The sequence below is a fragment of the Simochromis diagramma genome, unplaced genomic scaffold (assembly GCF_900408965.1).
Source record: "Simochromis diagramma unplaced genomic scaffold, fSimDia1.1 OVJJ01000205.1, whole genome shotgun sequence".
NCBI classification, from domain to species: Eukaryota; Metazoa; Chordata; class Actinopteri; order Cichliformes; family Cichlidae; genus Simochromis; species Simochromis diagramma.
The window spans coordinates 13,574,469-13,592,615 of NW_024386782.1; the positions used below are offsets into that span (position 1 = coordinate 13,574,469).

Consider the following 18,147-nt stretch of genomic DNA (forward strand, 5'->3'; position numbering starts at 1 on the left):
TGTATATCCAATCATCCTGCTTTTAATACAAAGTCGAGATACAATATCTACATCTATGGTTCGAAAGGAAAGAACAGGTACATAAGTGAGGGGTATGGCATCACCAGAGCTTTTCCCTCAACACATTTCATATAATGTTTCGCGTGTGCCTTTTATATTTCTCTTGACACAATAATCATTAGAAATCGAAGGAATAACATATTTCATATATGTCAAACATTGTCAAGACTTATGGACCACACATAGAGTTCATATGAGAATAATTTCAGGTTCAAACAATAACTTTTCAGGGTGTGTAAAGTGTGTAGCTAGGCAATTCTTATCCATTCTCTGTCAAAAATACACTTGCTACCATGTGCTTTCAAGCAAACTAAACACCAACAGCTTGCCAGGAGGTCTTCACCGATCTGCCCTGTAGTCTGCTCTATATATCTAATTTCTCTGATGTCCTTACACCTATCACGGTGGGGTGAAACGTACCTCCAGCTATGGAGGCTGAACGAGGGAGAGCATCGAAAGGGCATCTCTGTAAACTGAAGCTAGTCCTGCCTCTATTGTACGTACATCTCTAGCTGACTAGTTGGACATCAGTAATCAGTATCAAATAGCACCCTACACTGAGGGCATACGTTATAACAATAAAGCAATTTTCTTTAAAAAAAAAGGAGAAAAAAAAGCACCAAAATGGACGGTTAAAGACAAAATAAAAAAAGTGACAATATCATACTTTAACAATGGCTCGCCAAAGAAGCAAATAAACATCGTCTTATTGGTTAGAACTGCTAGAAATCCCAAATAAATAAAAACAAACTTAAAAAATAACAAAATAGTCATAATAAATATCCTTTAAAAAAATCATACGAAATAAATATGACAAAGTGAACAATAACAATAAGGCTTTTTTCTTTTTTTTTTCTTTTTTCGCGACAATAAGTACTACATCACATCCAATCCCACGTTATATTTTGTGCTCAGACGTTATGCAACTGTACTGTATAGGACTCCAATGATAGACTGTATGTACACAATCGGTGATTTCGGTCGAGATGTCTGCTATATTGGAACATCGCTGTGCTGTTTAATCACCACGTGGGACCAATCATGACTACATTTCAAATTCAGAAAAAGATAAACAACCATATCGAGGAGTTGTGCAGTCATACTTAATTGGAAGGGGCGGGGGGGATCTATCAGTCGGTAAAGCTGAGCATGTTCTGTACAACAAGGGTTTAAGGAAAAGAGAAACTTTTAATCGGGTTAACAGGAGGATGGGATAGAGGCAGAGGACTGTCGAAAGTGAGCGGTTCACTACTAGCTTTGAATGTAATTTGAATTTTTTCCTGTAATCGTTCACTGACGGTAGCCTTAGCGAGGAAAAGCAATTAACACAAGGGTTCAACTGCAGAAGCGGCAAAATTCAAGTAGGAGAACTTCAGTGGAGGAAGATGATCGGGACAAAACCAACCAAACAAAAAATTTTCATCCTTGAGTGAAGACAATGCACGGCAATAAAAGCTTTAACACGGTTTGCGCGAGCATGAAGCAGCATGTGAAGGACGCAAGAAAAAAATAAAGTCAACGTAAGGCAAAGACATACAGTGAAAACAGAAAAATCTACAGAAAGATGGCTCTCTGAACTCAAGAGAGAGAAAGACACTGACTGGAGCTCAGTTCTTTCTTTCATTAAGCCTCTCTTTAGTAAGCCACTGCTGAACTGAACCGATAGGACTGACATCAAGAGGAGCCGAGCTGGAAGATGAACAAGGACTACAGCAAATAGCAAGCAAGCTTTGTTGAGTGAAGAAAGCAGTAGGTTTTAATCGCTGTTTCGAGGTCAGCTGTTTGGGGCTGCCAACTCATCCTTGTTATTGTGTTGTGTTTTTTTTTAAGGAGCGGTCTCTAGTCTGATTATGTTATGCTGGATGAAAGAAGGAGTCACCTCTCCTTTTAGGCCACAGTTTATGTTCACGCTGCGTGGTTTCTCTTGGCACTGTGCATCAGGTAAATGATCATCCACATGCTTCTCCAACAGTCCTCGGGGTGGTGAGTCCATACTGAAGGCTTCTGCTGAGCCACGACCTAGTCAAACTACAGGCAGGACTACTGATGGTAGCAGTAGACACCTTAGAAATAGACTCACAGACACATAGAAACGTTCACCTTTGCACTTTGTAACCCCTTTAGTACATCAAACCAATAGATACAAAGTTGAGGATAAAAAGCCCATTTAGGGTGCAGCAAATATCCAGGCTCTTGTGTTTTTTTTGTTTAGTTTTTTTTAAATCTTTTTTTGTTTGTTTGTTTGTTTTATACACATAGAGTATCATAATTCCTGTTCAGAAGCCATTTGTATTTCACTGGTTCATATTGGAGATAGCTGACCACAACACACATGTATTATACGTCCTTCACACTGGAACACTGAGGTAAGTATATGGATTACACATGGATAGTCTCCACACCCAGCAGCTCCTCAGGGAAACTCCTGCTGAGACGCTGTTAGACAGAGATTTTCTTGTTGCTGTTTTTGTTGCTTTTTGTCCTCGTTGGTGCAGAATTTGAATCTCGCTCCCGGAAAAGGTTCAATGTTCACGTTTATCTCACGCCGTCTTTCTGTTGGCTCACTCGGTTGGTTTTGTTTGTGGACCTCAAAGCAGAAAGATGGATGGATGGTTGTCTGTTCTCTTACGTTGCATAGTGGTCAAAGCTACCCAGGTACTCGAGAGCAGCCTGGTAGCAGAACTGGTACTCGTCCTGTGTGAAAAACACAAGTACAAATAAGGGAAAAATATATTTCCCATAAACAGAGTGTCATATATTTGGAAGAAATGCAGTTCCAAACCAAGCCTGTGGCTTTACAACAAGCTGCTAGTAACAAAGTGCTTACAGATACTTTAAAACTGGCTCTTAGCTAAGGTTTCTGTTATGTATAGACACAACAGTGGCTCCTCCCTTGAGGTATATGCTTTTTTTCATTCATGTTTCTCAAATGATTCATAGGTCAGTGTTGAGTGGCTTAGGAACAAATGAAAAACACTGCTCAGTTCAGGTAAAAAGACTGGCCTGAAAATGAGTGAAAAAGCAGCAAATGTCCAAAGAAAATCTTTAAAAGATCAGCAGAAAGCCAGGAGAACTGTTGCTCATAGAGAAATCAGGTGGTTCAAGACCTTTGCACAATGCTGTATACTTATGAATATGCATTTAGCACTCGAGCACACTTAGAAATATATTTTCATTAATTTCTTACAATTAAAACTGATTAATTGAACTAATTGAAACTGATCAATGATCAGCTGATCGGCTTTTCTCACTTGTTTGTTTATTGCCCACTTTGCGCCAGAAAGAGGAAACCAGCGGCTGAACAACAGCAGCACGTTTAAGCTTGATAATCTGTTGTTAGAATGTATTTAATATTACTTTCTACACCAGGATCCTTTTCTACGCAGCTGACGGCTGTAACTGTGCAGGGGTCCCCCTGGCAAAGTTTAGCCAGGGGCATGAACAGGGAAAAGGGGGCACAAAGACATACTTTTCTTTCTTATTCTCATTTAAAATGTCTAGCTTTTAATAAATAATTATCTGAATCTTACACCCAAAGTTTTAATCTGATGTGAAATATATAGAAGTCCATTACTGTATATAGTAACTGTTAAGTCTAATATACCCTAGTAAGCTAGTACTTTTTCCTTTGGGAAGGTACCATCTGTGCAGTCTGCAATTCTGTTGAAGAAAGATGTTGAATCTATTTAAATACTGTAGAAAAATAATTGATTTCTGTGCATTTTTCTTCACACTGCATCAAATTAAAGTTGATTACGCATCATTAAGCATCATGAGGTGGAGGGTTCCCTTTCTCTTTTTCTTTTTTTTTTTGCTGGGAGTTTTAGAACCCTATTAGTTAGGTTGCTTACTCTTTAAAATACCAGAATAGGGAGGATTGAGTAGGTTTAAGTTCATTAGATTGATCAGTTTTGCTGAACTATGAAATATTTTGGGTGCAGTGTATTTTTTGCATACAGGTATAACAGAATAGCTTCAGTCTCTTGTTTTTTAAAACTTGAGTATGAACTTATACAAAATGCAGCAAGATATAAAAAAAAAAACAGTTTTATTGATTAAAAACACTATATCGGATTCATATCGGTATCGGCCGATATCCAAATTTATGATGTCGGTATCGGACATAAAAAAGTGGTATCGTGCCATCTCTAATTTTTACATATAGTAAAACAGTGCACTAGTGCATAGTGTAAAGCACAGCACTTTATCAAATATGCGTTCACATGTTTATGCAAATAAAACTATGAATTAAACCATGTGCATACCTTGCTTCTGTATACAGAATATAACATGACACTGTTACAAAGTGCTCCACCAGCTTGTGTGTGTTGCTGTTACATTTTACAATGAAAAATTCACACTCTGGGGGCTATTTCCTCCTTTCCGTGTCCTACTTATGCTAATGCAAATGTATATTGATGTGGGTGGGACTGCTCATCAATAGCTAGCGCTGCCTAAATGACATTAAGGCTTTGCCTGTGTTATTGTAGCATGGATTAAAAATATGCGGTACAGTTCAGCATGCCAAGCTGCGAAGCACTTTAGCTTCTTGGGCAGATAATGAATATAATTCTAAACTCTTATGCTAGTGACATTTCTGTTCTTTTCCCAGATCTGACTGCAAATACATACACAACCAGTGGAATTATGATCTCGTTTATGTGGTTAACATTTCCATCTCTGATACTTTGGGTGAATTTTAAACGCTTGGTGATAATATGAATCTAATGGTTTCTTAATCCACATTATTCTTTACAAAAAGACTTTAATAGAGGGATTTTCCTTTAATCACCAAATAGTTAAAATCAACAATAAGCTAAATGTCAAATACCACCATTCTCATTAATGCAGTGCTCTATTTCACTGTCTCTGCCCTGGTTAATGAGTGTGTGTTTACCTCAGTCTGCACCATGGCTGGTCTCTGTGTCCGCAGCATTTTGACAGTTTGGAAGATGTCTACCGCCCCTTCGTAACGCATCCGCTCCAAGACAATGCTCAGAGTGATAAAGACACCTGTCCGCCCCACGCCGGCACTGCAGTCACAAAGGAAAACAATTTTACTAGAGTATGTAGTGTGTCAGATCAACAGTGTGCTGGATTCTCACACACACTACTGTTATTACAAAGGCGAGAGTCACATTAAACTGTGATTTAATTACCAATGACGAGTTGTCTAATATAAAGCCCGGTGCTTACCTGCAGTGAACGCAGATTGGTCCATCCTGGCCAAACTGCTCCTTGGTTTTGTGCACTTGGCCAATGAAATCGATGAAGCCCTCCCCAGATTTGGGCACACCTTGCTCTGGCCAATCAGTGAACTGGAACTGACGCACTGTTCGTGACTGGCCGTCCTGGGGGAGCGAAGAATCAGTTAAAACAATAACCTGCACACTATATGGATGTGAACATCTATCTGATGTCTTTCTCACATATTCAGATGCTTGTCCTTGAATGTGCAGTTGGTCTTCATGCAAGGTGATTATTTCGAAATGATTATTTACAAAGCTTCCTCTCGCTGTATTGACTGAGGAGTGAGACTGCCAGGCAATATCCTCTCTTCCTTCTAATGATTACTGTTATCTGATCCTGGATCAGTGGTTGTGGTTAACTTAAAGCTGTAACGTCAGTGCGTCTGCTATTGTCAGCCTCTCAGAAGGCAATTACATCTTTTCTCTTCTGCTCAGCCTTTCTGACTCCCCTTTAATGGAGATCAATAGAGCATCTGTCAATGTGGCGTCGGGGCAGGACAGGCTTAACTGGATTTATGTATGACTGACACGTGTGTGTGTGTGTGTGTGTGTGAATATACACATATACACACACACACACACACACACAATGTCAAGGTAATCTGGAGACAGCATGGTTGAATGAGTGATCCATAGGAGTCTGTCAATATCTTGAACCTGCTGTGTTACACACATTCACATAGAAAACACACACTAACCAGCACACACTACAGGTCGATAGTACATGCTGTGCGCCACTGCCTGCTAACAGCACTGACAAAATACTCCTGAATAACCTCAGAGTGTGATGTTACACCGTTTTCTGAATGCAACATGCAAGAGGACACTTTAAGCAAAGCATGAACCAACCCTGGCATCTGTAACTTTGAACTCCCGGAGGATGTACTGAGGCATGTTGTACTCCGCCATGGGGTCCACCACAAAGTACTGATACCTTGCTGAGCGCTCAGCGGGCCAGTACTGGTGACACTTCTCCTGTCAGAGCAGAACACATAAGAAGTCTTCAGTAATCATACGCAAGAGGGCTGCAATGTTACAAGACCTGTTGTTTATTTAGCTTTGTGTATTTTGTCCATACCCGTCCCATTTCCCTCAGCTTAGTGAGCATAACTACTATAGTGGAGTTGTGTTCCCACAGCATTCTCCAGAAGTCCTCTGTAGTCTCAGCCAGTGGACCCTGGGTGGCAATGTAGCCTCTCTGCTGCCTACACACAAACGCACACAAACACACATTATGGTGTCACCTCCTTTTCCCTCCTTGTTTCTTCATCTGTCAAGAATGAGACTTAAAAGGGGGTCAGGCTGCAGGCAAGAAAAGCAACAGTCACAACATGTGTGTACAATGACTCTGAATGCCTGAATCATCAGAAAGTCTTCACTGGACCAAAATGAGTGCCATGCAGCAAGACAAATAGTGGCAACATGTACACAGTAATGACAGATCTGACAGGAAGTGACAGGTGAGAGCAATGTGGTGAAAAGCTATCCAGTCCATTCACTCATCAAACCATCATAAGAGGACCGCAGCGGAGAGAGGAGGTCAGGTCATATTAGCGTTTGCAGGACGAAAACATACCTGTAACCGTCTATGTAGCTGGCGTTGATGTAGTCGGACCCCTCCAGTCCTCTGATGGGCTGGAGGCACACGCGAGTGGTTTCATAGGGCATGATGTTAACTAGTCGGTTCTTGAATTTGTTGCAAGGCAGGTTGGCTGTGACGAACCTGGACGTGTGGGCTTTGGTGTTAGCCAGGCGCTGGGTGGAGAGAAAATGAAGGAAAGTGTTTATATTCTTTTAAATGCGCAGTCAGTAATTTTTTTCCTACTGTGGGCATCATGGCTAGAATCATGCACTTGAATTGAGAGGGGTAAGAAATCTACCCTCTACTGACATCTGCTGGTGACATTTTCCACACTGTATCTTTAAGTATATGAATCAAGTAATTTTTTTTCAAAGCACTCTTAAATCATCTTTCTGATTATTTAATTTATTATTTAATCCAATAACTGTTTAACAACAGCCCAAACACACAAAACAATCAGTTTGCGGCCAAAAAGTAAAACAACAGCATAAATTCATGTAGTCATAGCTGAGAAACTGGAACAAGCCAAGAGTTATCTTAACTACTTAATAAATTGAAAATAGTACAGGCTCTAATTATCTTTTTTATTTTTATTTTTTTTCACAAAGATATGGGTGTTATATCATCATTGGGCCTCTAACAATATTTTCTATACTAAACCAACCTGTGAGGCAAAGATCACGTCTAGCTTAAAGGTTTACAACTCACAGACACACCATCAAACCAATTATTTCAAATGGGTACTTCTTTTTTGAAATTTGGAGACAATGTTGCCAATATTTTCTACATCTCAAACAAATATCAGACGTCAAATCTGCTTGCCTTCCACTTCATTTAAATGGTTTCCATCTCCACTGCCTCCACTCTCACCTTAAACTCCAGCTCCATGCCAATCACATGCTCTCCGCTCTCCACCTTGGACAGCTTCTGCATGTAGGAGTAGAGACTCCTGGCAGCCACTTCAGTGTTTCCGCATGCCACAGCCTCCAGAAGGGCCTCGTGGATGAAGCTGTACTGGTCCTCCGTTTGCACCATGTAGTTCCTCTGTGAGCGCATCAGGGTCACGTGACCGTAGATGTCCACAGTGCGCTCGTGTCGGATGCGCTCTAGCATGGCGTCGATGACAATGAAACAGCCAGTGCGACCAACACCGGCACTGACATAGGAGGAGGAAAGATGTCTTATATACTGATATTTTCTTCAGTAAGATTTCTTTAAAGATTACAATGTTTTTATGGGTCTTTTCAGAAGTTCAGGTCAAATGTAAAAATAGCTGGTGCTTGGCCCAAAGACTGGGAATAAAAAATTAGCCGAAATGATATAATCTACTAAAAATATAAAGAATGAACAGGACAAACTGTATTTTTCCAGTGGCTACATTGCATCCTATGCAATGATAGCAAGTCCTCTCATACTATTTCTGTTGACCACTGGAGAATTAAGGAATTTTCTGTACTCAGCCAAGAAACAGTTCCCAGCATAACCAACCAGTGAAAATGCAATTTTCAATCTCTTCAGCATTTTGCAGATCAAACAGCTGTGAAATTTAGTGAGCTCCGCAAGGGTCGGATATTGTTACCTTCAGACGAAATTAGCGTAGCAAATCAGCCACTTTCCCAGTCATTTTTCCAAGTTAAACGCTCCCTCAATAAAGCTTCACAGTCATGATGAAAGCAGCATTGATCCTATTTATCTCCAAGATAGATTAAATGTGGGTGTGAGCATACCTGCAGTGAGCAATGATAGGTCCAGCATCAGGGGGGTTGCAGGCTTTGACTCTGCGTAGGAAGTTGAGGAAGGGGGTGGGATACTCTGGCACGCCATGATCGGGCCAGGCTGTGAACTGGAACTGACGCACCTCTCGCCTTTCGCTGCTTCCACTCTGATGTGAGAAACATGTGAGAAAAACTGAGGTTAGTGTCACTGAAGCCAAAACAACTTGTATGGCGACATTTGTAAGCTTCATTAGCAGAGACTCTTATAAAAAAAGATGATTAAACAAAAGAGGTGGAAGTTGTTAAATTTAACCATCTTTGAAAAGATTAATTATCTATTATTGCAAGTGTGTGTTCCAAAAACCATCTTGAGCTTAGGAATGAAATGGTTCAATAATTTCCTTTGGGAATAAAATGAGTGTGTCAATAGTACAGTTAAAACCTGGAGGAGGATTTGTAGAGCAATGCAGAAAGAAAAGTGGAATGATTTTATTTGAGAGAAATCTCACAGGATACAGAATTTAAACCAAATAGGAAAGATAATGTTTTTAACTTAGTGGCTATAACGGGATTAGTCAGACTTTTAGCAAATGTACCAAATAATCAGTTTTAAGACAGATAGAATATTTGATGTGTTAGAAAAAGTGGAAACTGAGTAAGGTGTGTACACACATTAAACTATGACTATAATAAGATGCAATAGATACAAAGCCGAATGCAAATGAAGCAAAGAAATCAGATGCTTAATAAAATTCATAAACCTACCAGTTTCTTATTTTGGTAGGAATGTAATTTAAAAACAAACACGGATTAAATCTTGATCCCAGAAATTTCCTCTAAAATTAATGTAAATTTATACATGTTTTTATTCATGCAAATTATTTAATGCGTAATCAAAGTTCACAGGGATCTGCATTTAAAAACACAAAACTGACCACTGGTCTTAAGACGAAAAGAATTTACTCAAAATAATTGAACTGAAAACAAGAAACAAAGGGTTATTTTGATATGTAGGAGTTAGCATGTTTGCTAACTTTTTTATGTATGGATAGCGACAAAACATCACAACATGTCCCTAGTTCACAGGGGAAAGAGAAAAGCACAATCCCAATATCAAAAAGAGGACTGATAATCTGATAACCCAGTATTGGTGTTATTCCTACATCATCACAACAATATTGCATGAGTATTCAGTTAGCGTTAGCCAAGACATTAGCTAATGCTATTAAAAACTATCACTACCAAACCAAGATGAGTAAGCTAAATGTGGCTAACAACAAACCTCAGTTTAATCATACGTTTACCATGTTGTATAGAAAACTATTGAAATACCGACTACTTGATCCAAAAGAGTTTTATATTAAGAGAGTGGGGTTTTTTCGACTCCACATTGCAAAGCTATGACATCACAACAATGCGATTTGTCAGCTGCAATGCTGATGCTGGACCAACATTATTATGATGATGCAGGAAGAACACATCAGATACACATCTATTGCTCCCACTGTTGGTCCCCAGCCTAACATAAGGGGGCTGGCTGGGTAAGGACATCCGCTGTAAAAAAGGTGAGCAGCTGAAAGAAGCTTTTCGTACATAAAAGTACTTCAGCCTACTATTATTATTCTCTTAGTCATTTGTTGATCTAACGCAACATTTTACAACACATAAACAAAAATTTCGAGAGGTGGAGTATTACTTGGAAACTACAGCTGGCCTAGTTTCTGTTTGTAAGTAGGCCAGAGAGAGACGTGCCAGTCTGACGGTCCTAGATTAGCCCTGTGCCACAAGAAATTGCTCTGCCTCCAACAGAGATCAAATCACAGTCCCTGACACAGGGAGGCTGGCCTGGTTTGAACACTCCACGAAGCCCAGACTAATCTATTATCCTCTGTGTCCACACGCGCTGCTCGCTCATGATTACTTCAGTTGCTCCTGCTTCCAAATTGTAAGTTCAAGAGATCAAAGCTGTTCTCTGTGGATATGTCCGTAAACTTAAGGGAGGTGAGGGCAGAGAAGTGAATCGAGGGGCACACAGGTGGAACAGGAGGCGTGAAATAATGTACCTTATGCAGGGAGAAGGTGCGAACACAGAAAGTGGCCAGCTCCATTGTGTCCAGCAGCGTGGCCTGGATCATCCCGTATGTCTCCGTGCCACGACTCGGCCAGTACTGATCGCACTTGATCTGCGAGGATCAAAGAAAAGCATTAGCCTCATCGGTACTGCAGTTCTCAGAAGAAAAGCGATGTTCTTCTTCAGTTTCATGTATGCAGTATGACTCTGGATAATTGAAATTGCAGATGTGGGTCAGTGGGTAAGGTCTTGCTTTCTTACCCGTGACTTCTCCTCCAAGCGTGTCATCATGACGACAGAAGCAGCCCGTTGCTCCCACACCATCCTCCAAAAGTCCCCGAACGTCTCTGGCAGCGGCCCCTGCGTCGCGATGTAGGCATTCTGCTTCCTGTAGCCATCAATGTAGTTGGCGTTGATGTAGTCGCTGCCCAGGATACCTGCAAGCGAGACACTTCTGAGTCTCTTGCTAAACTGCAATCTGCGCAAGTGGCACAATAAATTAACCCCCGTGTATGACATCCAACAGCCTAACGAACTGTTTGTTTCTGACAGCCGTGGCTTCCAGCAGACAGGCTGCTGGATGACTAGTGGACGACAGCAAACAAACAAGAATCTGTCGGTGTAAATTCATGAGCTCCAGATCAAAACCATTCCCCTCCTCCTTGTTCTGGAGGAGAGCGGGCTGCACTTGGATGCACTCGCGCTGTTTGTCAGTCTCATGCCACTGCACACAGTTGGTCTCAGCACTGTTCGCAAATTCAGATTTCATCTATCATGTAGCTCTCGCACCACTCTCCCCATACCAACTCTTTGTGTGCTATGCACCCACCCGTCAGCTCAAACATGCCCCGCCCCCTCCATTAGGAACTCTCACAATCTTCTTTAATTGACATTCATTTCCAGCAAATCCTCACCATCTATGGGAGACAGGATGACTCTGGTGTGGTCGTACGCTATGACGTTGGCGTAGCGGTTTTTGGGCTTGTTAACTTCCAGATTGGAGTGTTCCCAGGTGAACTGCTGACTCGGGTCGATTGACTGCGAGAGAGCAACAAAATACGTGCATTAATAGCGTGTGCTGGCATATTTAGTGGTGCATTTGAGGATAATGGAAAGAGAGCACTCTGTAATGTAGACGAGTTACAGCAATAAATTGCGCTGCTGAATAAATCATGAACAAGCAGCCTGCACGCAGGTAAACAAATGTTAAGTAACATTTGCTTTATGAAGGCTTAACAGGCTTAACATCGCCAAATAACAGGATGGTATCTATTTATTATATGGAATGATAATATACAGTATTTCTCACCTCGTACTCCTGGGAGAGTCTCAGGTTGTCGTTGGCTTTCAGCAGCTCTATGTGCTCAGCCAGCTCGCTGATGGGGATGGGAGGATGGCTCATCATTCCTGCGTTACAATGAGGGTCAGAGGTCACGCAGACTTCAGCTCAGCGACCTAAATTGCTGCCGCTCGACATCACTCATATGCAAAGATGCGACGATAATTATACAATCAGACAACATCACATATCATTAAGGAACACGCTGAGGCAGAAAATCAATTTTGATCCATGTGCGCGGACAAAGTGAGGCGAGGTTTGTTTGTTTGTAAATTGTTTTTCTTTGATAAATTGCTTTCTCTGTGATCAGAGGAGCAGCGACTCAGAGAAAACAAACACAGACAGAACACTAATTAGGAGGGCGGTGCACGCACGCACGCACGCACGCACACACACACACGCGCGCGCGCATTGATGCACACAAAGGAAGCAACCTCTGCCTCGTACAGTCGTTTCTTTAGAGAAGCTATAGCAATCTATTCCCCATTCAAAAGGCAAACACTTTCAACAATAAATCAAACTAACACAAACTCTGTGTGCAATAAACAGATTTCACGATGCCAGATTCCAGAACGCATTCTCGATGTTTGGGTGATTTATAATGCACGCAGATGCACTATGAAAAGCATTTGACGCGCTGTGCTGCTACAGCCGTCAAACACGTGCTCACATCAACGCTGATTTTTCTCTAAAGGCAGGCACTGCAGCACCCGCAGGTAAGCACGACAAAACGTTCAAGTCGGCACCGGAATGACCTCAGATAGGATCGGCCGGTTTTGTTGGAAACAAATTTCAGCGTCTCAAAAGCACAAATCTCAGGGGAGAAGAAGTGGGCGAGGAGGGAGCGTCAAGGTTGCTGCCACGCGAGCATGAAAAATTCTCATGATGAAAGAAGCTCTGAAGTGCTTTCTTCTGTATGTGTGAGAGTGTGTGTGTGTGGGGAGGGGGATTCTTTGCTTCCCAGGAACATGTGGGGAAAAAAGAAACTTTAGACCTTTATCTATTGATTAAATAAAAATCTTTCTCATTTGCCCTTTAATATCCTGGCAGGTGACCTTTCTCTGTGGTGACACATCTCGCCACCTTTTTCAACAAGGACCCCGAAACGCTTCTATAAATTGCAACCACAAAAAATACACCGAGAGCGGTGATTAAATTCCTTCAGGTCATGTGTTATTAGGATGGTGCTAACTGAACGGGAAGAAGTGAAAGCGAAGCCTCATTGGCCCGTTGCCTCGACCGAAGCAGCTGTGTTGTTAGATCTCGCTCGGTAGGGGGTGGGAAGCAGCAAAATCTGTGTATTTACTTCAAAGTGAGGCTTTGGTTGGTTATGCTGGCGAGAAGAGAGCCAATTGCTTTACAAATGATCACTGTTAACCCACAGCATAACTTCTGAGAATCCGCTCTGAGCTCTAAACATTCAAGATTGATAAGGCAGATTTCTGTCATTTCTGCTTGTTCTGATGCTACTTTCTGCAGCTTGGCATGTGGATTGTGGGCGAGCGGAGATAATCAGATTTTGTCACACCGTGATGACTCAGCCGTGACTAAGCAGTGACTGTACTACCTGGGTAGAAGCCATTTTGATCTCAGAAACGACTAGAAGCTGCCAGGTATGTGTTGGCTGTGATGAGGAGGAAAACTTTCTCAATCTCGTCTGTGGGTTTCTACCAGGAATAAAACTGCCGGCATGAATATTTCATTTTCAAACGATGAGCAATCAAAAGTAGATTTTATCGTTCAGAACAAAAAGTGTTTCTTCAGGTACCCGTGGAGGCGCACGCTGCCTACCGGGAGTCTGGAAGTTAATGCGTCTCATCTCCACGGGATCGGTCGGGTGATGGGCCATCATCTCGGCGTTGCTCAAAAGGCTCTTGGTTCCAGGTTCAGAGTCTTTGCGCTTACTGCTGAAACACCAGTGAGTCAAAAGAGCAATTAGCACATGCAAACAAACCGGGGACAGGAAAGCAGGCTCGGTACTGACACGTCATTAGCATGGCCGCTTGATTCGCGTAAACACAGCATTAACAGATACAGTGTTTAAGTCCTTGTACAAGTTCTTTGTACAGCATCTGGTATCTTGTAATTACTGTGGGTTAAAATGTACAAAGAGCTTGACATTGGTTTAATCTTACCTGTCAGGTTTGCTGCTTCCAGTGAAACGGGAGCATGGGCAGGAATAATTAGAGGAAGAAAGGGAAGGAAATGGACAGATTGTTAGAGAGGAAAATCAATAATTTGCATTAGCATTCAAATGCTTGAAGTCTTGCAGCAGATATCACAGGCTTACAGCAGGGTCAGACTGCTTGATGGCTGTCTGAGGAATGAACAAAATTTCCAAATTCATAGAGAATTTGGTGAATGTTGAGCTGTCGTGGAAGAGTATAACAGCAGGAGGTGCAACAAGGATATAAGCATAGTACCTGAGTGTGTATGCTTAATGTTGCTGCACTGTCTAAAACCCATCAGTGAGCCACACGGGCGCAGCTGGAACATGGACGATAAGTAATGGCACCGTCGTTTATCTTGACTCGAGTTTTGACGCATAATCGCGCTGCTGTAAATACTCACTAGCAACCACAAATGTATTTTACTCTAGTTGCTGTAAATAGTCGCTGACACATAATTGTTTGCCAAAAAATACAGTCCCTAAATATATAATGTATTATATGTGTGGGACATCTTCAAAGATTGACATATTCAGTTAGAATGAATATTCACAAACAGCGAGGCTGAAACGCATGAAAAGATTTCTGCGCATTTCATGGAGTTTGATGGCATTGTGAAAAGTTTTGACTAAAGTCAGTCTTATCCTTGAAGAGTCATAATCAAAGCTGCTGTGGCATTTACCCAGTGTGACCAAGAGTGTGAGTTAGCGTCATGGTTGGAAAATTTGACATTTTATTTTTATGAAGTCCATCCCACTCACTTTTTGTACAGGAGGATGGCGATAACGATGCAGATGATGAAGACTACAGCCAGGACTGGTCCAACCACCCAGATCAGACCGTCACCTGCATCGAATGGCTGCGGGTCTGAGTCCGGGGCAATCACGCGGTCTGTGTACGGGCTGGCCACGTACATCTTCTGTAAAAAAAACGTAAACGAAAAAACACCACAGAAGAAGATGATCACAAAATTGTGGACAGGCAGTCACAAAAAAGGGCATTTTATTTTTTTGTGTTTTACTTTGGTCTACCGTGAACACCTGAGACTAAATTCCAATTTGATGCACTCTCTATCTCTGTGGATTACTGCAGCAGGTGTGGATTAGGATCACCAGGAAAACTGGAGAGAACCTGAAAACCTGAGCCTGGTGTTTCCTCAATACAAATCCCCACATTCTTCAGGCTGAGTGAGATCTTCACTCCAATGCATCTCTGTTTGATTTGTGCCATTCAAAATACTGCTTCTCATCCATCCTGCTCCCGTAGTGACAATACCGATGATAAGACTGGTTATTTTTAAAATTTATTTAACACTCTTTTGATGTGTTTTGGCAAATATTTATTTATCGGCCTTCATTCTCTTGCTCTTTTTGTCATGTCATTCTAAAGACTATGACACAGAGAAGTAAGTGTAGAGTCGAATCGTTTGTTTTTTCTCTCAGGTTTTTCTTTTTTTTTTTGCAAAAGTAAAACAGGGTCAGTGATTGCTGAGCTGTTGCACTGGATTGCATTAGACTGAAAACATGTCCGTATAATTGTGATCAGTCATATAATGTGCAGGCATTTGTGCCTTTATTTTTCCTCAGCATTTTAGACAGTAGCTCAAAAAAATGTACCTAACCTTACTGTTGCTCGAACTGTTGCTTTTTATTAGTTCTGCAGAAGTTTGGAAGAGCATCCCCTGCGCTAGAAGGGATCCAATAATGAAAAAAATCTAATATAAAGACCCTAGTCTAATTTTAAGTTGTATATTTATGTCTATTCCAGTTTGAATGCACATACATAGCAGGGGTGCGTGAGGCAATATTTCTTCCACTGCCACAGCGGGTACACTCACTCTTTATTAGCAGTGGTGATGGAAGTATGTGAGGGTTATTGCCTTTTGCTTACAACACTTTGACTGATGGGCATTTTATTGTTTTAGCAGCTCGGCCGTATTGATTACAATGTATAGTGACAGCCTGCAGGAGAGAAACGCGGACAGCCTGGAATGTGGGAGCAGTTTTAAAAAAAAAAAAAAAACAGGGAAAAGACATGTAAAGTAGTGTCTTTCATACCCCGGATGTGGAGTTCAGCTCAGCCAGAATGAAGAAGACGTACTCCTGCCCTGGCTCTAGAGCTCGGTTCTCAAAGCCGCCATAGTCCAGCTGGTCCCCCAGGGTGAAGAAAGCCGGCAGGATGGCAGGTGTGAAACGGGCTGTGATGTAAGCCCGGCGCAAGTCCACCTGCTTCTGCTGTCGAGTATCCTTCTGCCTTTGACTGATGTCTTTTAACAGCTAAAAGAAAGAAAGAGAAAGAGAGAAAAGACACAGACAAGCAAAATAAGCCGCTCCAATAACTGTGACTAATGTTTAAACACTGATATTGAATTAAAAAGGGTAAGCGTTGCCAGGAGTTCTCAGAGATAGGATTGTGTGTGTTTATAGGTCTTTTCCTCCTCGCAGGCTCAGACATCAGTGGGTGCTGTTATTGTTGTGGTTCTCACCTCCTCTAGGTCCATTTCGTCTGGACTCTTGAGGTGTCTGATGACGCCGCGGGGCCTTCGCAGCGGAACCACAACAACATAAATATTCCTGTAGGAGCGCAAGAGGACAAACAACATAACAACAGCTGCAGTCGCACAATAGTAAACTGTCTGTAACTATTTTCACGTTAGAGCAGTCATGTACTGTTATCATCAGTGCCCCGTACTGTTACCGTGACTGTAATCACCAGACTTGAACACAGCAAGTCAGATGACTGTCACCCCTATATGACATGACAACGTTTTCAAGGCGTGTAAGAGCATCTAAGGCTCAGTCTTTCAGCCTTACTTGATGGGACTGCGATTCTCCAGTGATGGCAAGATTAGCGTCACGGTGGTCTCGGAGTCACGAGTGCGGTCGATCTCAGGGCGGCGGATGGTGATCGTTGGGGATGTCTTAGCAGAGATGCGATGGCGAAGGCCTCCAGGGTTCCCCTCAGGAGCAGTGATTTTAAAGTCGTAGCTCGTGTTAGGCTGAAGGTTTGGGATGACTGCCTTTCTCAAGCGAGCGTCCACCTCCATTTTCTGACGGTTATATTCAACCTGAAGGGTGGGAAAGAGTTGGTGAAGCTAATCTTTATGTTGTGTGCTGTTTAAATAGTCATTTAATGCTATAGAACTAAATTAAGGAACATTTGTAAAACGCCCTGAATAAAGTTTTTTGATGGGTTTGTTTGAGAGTTTGAACTAAAATTGCGTTCAGCTGCTCCTAAGGGGTCATCACAGCGGGGGGCTCTGCACATTCACTTCGGCAGATTTAGTTTTTTTTTTATTTTTTATACCAGATGCCCTTTCTGACGTTTTATTGGAGGAATGTGTGCTAAACTATTCTTAGCCAGGACCAGTGTAAACTAGGAGTTAGTAAACCTAGTCAGTTATTAGCAAGGGATATAATCCCAGTAAACCTCTTTTCTGGATTCAATAAATGAGATAATAAGTGCACTTTAAAGTGCTGGTAGATGGATTTTGCTATATTCAGTAAATGCTCAGTTTAATTGAACTTCTCATAGTCCAGAGAAATTCCACATGAATGCCTGTGGGTAGATCTGTGGGTGTATTATTGTGTCGGGGTCATGCATGCTAAAAATATTTTAAAAATGAGTCAGCAGCTCATAAGTGTTTTTAAATTTCACATTTTTTATTTGATCAATCTTGGATTTTAAAAAATATTGCCTGTTTTGCTTTTTATTTGTGTTCTTTTTATATATTAATTTTATACATTTTTATTAGATCTGTGTTACTCAGTATTTCACGCTTTATTTAAATAGTTTCTATCCTCTTTCCTGTCATACATTTTTTCTGCATGTCTGAGATGTTGTTTGTCCTACAATGTGCTGATCTGTAATTAACTCTTGCTATTTAAAATGCACTCTATAATTTCCAAAAACTTGACCCAAATAAAGCTGAGTATTATAATCTTAAGGATCCCACAAACGTTA

At 41.5% G+C, this 18,147-nt stretch overlaps 1 protein-coding gene across 10 annotated transcripts in view; it reads right to left on the minus strand.

Moving 5' to 3' along the window:
- Window positions 1-18,147, minus strand: part of LOC120727612 (receptor-type tyrosine-protein phosphatase S-like) — a 68,484-nt gene continuing 50,337 nt past the window's right edge. For 5 of the 10 annotated variants that reach the window (XM_040021984.1, XM_040021988.1, XM_040021987.1 and 2 more), the window contains 18 exons: window positions 16,998-17,251; window positions 16,670-16,757; window positions 16,242-16,460; window positions 14,946-15,103; window positions 14,152-14,166; window positions 13,808-13,923; window positions 11,987-12,084; window positions 11,592-11,715; window positions 10,939-11,114; window positions 10,670-10,789; window positions 8,619-8,773; window positions 7,762-8,047; window positions 6,886-7,064; window positions 6,388-6,514; window positions 6,159-6,284; window positions 5,257-5,411; window positions 4,958-5,093; window positions 1-2,754 (listed from right to left, as the gene is read on the minus strand). In XM_040021984.1, the coding sequence (XP_039877918.1) occupies window positions 2,686-2,754; window positions 4,958-5,093; window positions 5,257-5,411; window positions 6,159-6,284; window positions 6,388-6,514; window positions 6,886-7,064; window positions 7,762-8,047; window positions 8,619-8,773; window positions 10,670-10,789; window positions 10,939-11,114; window positions 11,592-11,715; window positions 11,987-12,084; window positions 13,808-13,923; window positions 14,152-14,166; window positions 14,946-15,103; window positions 16,242-16,460; window positions 16,670-16,757; window positions 16,998-17,251 (2,601 nt within the window). In that variant the 3' untranslated portion in view covers window positions 1-2,685. The remainder of the gene's footprint in view (window positions 2,755-4,957; window positions 5,094-5,256; window positions 5,412-6,158; window positions 6,285-6,387; window positions 6,515-6,885; window positions 7,065-7,761; window positions 8,048-8,618; window positions 8,774-10,669; window positions 10,790-10,938; window positions 11,115-11,591; window positions 11,716-11,986; window positions 12,085-13,807; window positions 13,924-14,151; window positions 14,167-14,945; window positions 15,104-16,241; window positions 16,461-16,669; window positions 16,758-16,997; window positions 17,252-18,147) is intronic. The other 5 variants (XM_040021990.1, XM_040021985.1, XM_040021986.1 and 2 more) reach the window with 3 other exon arrangements.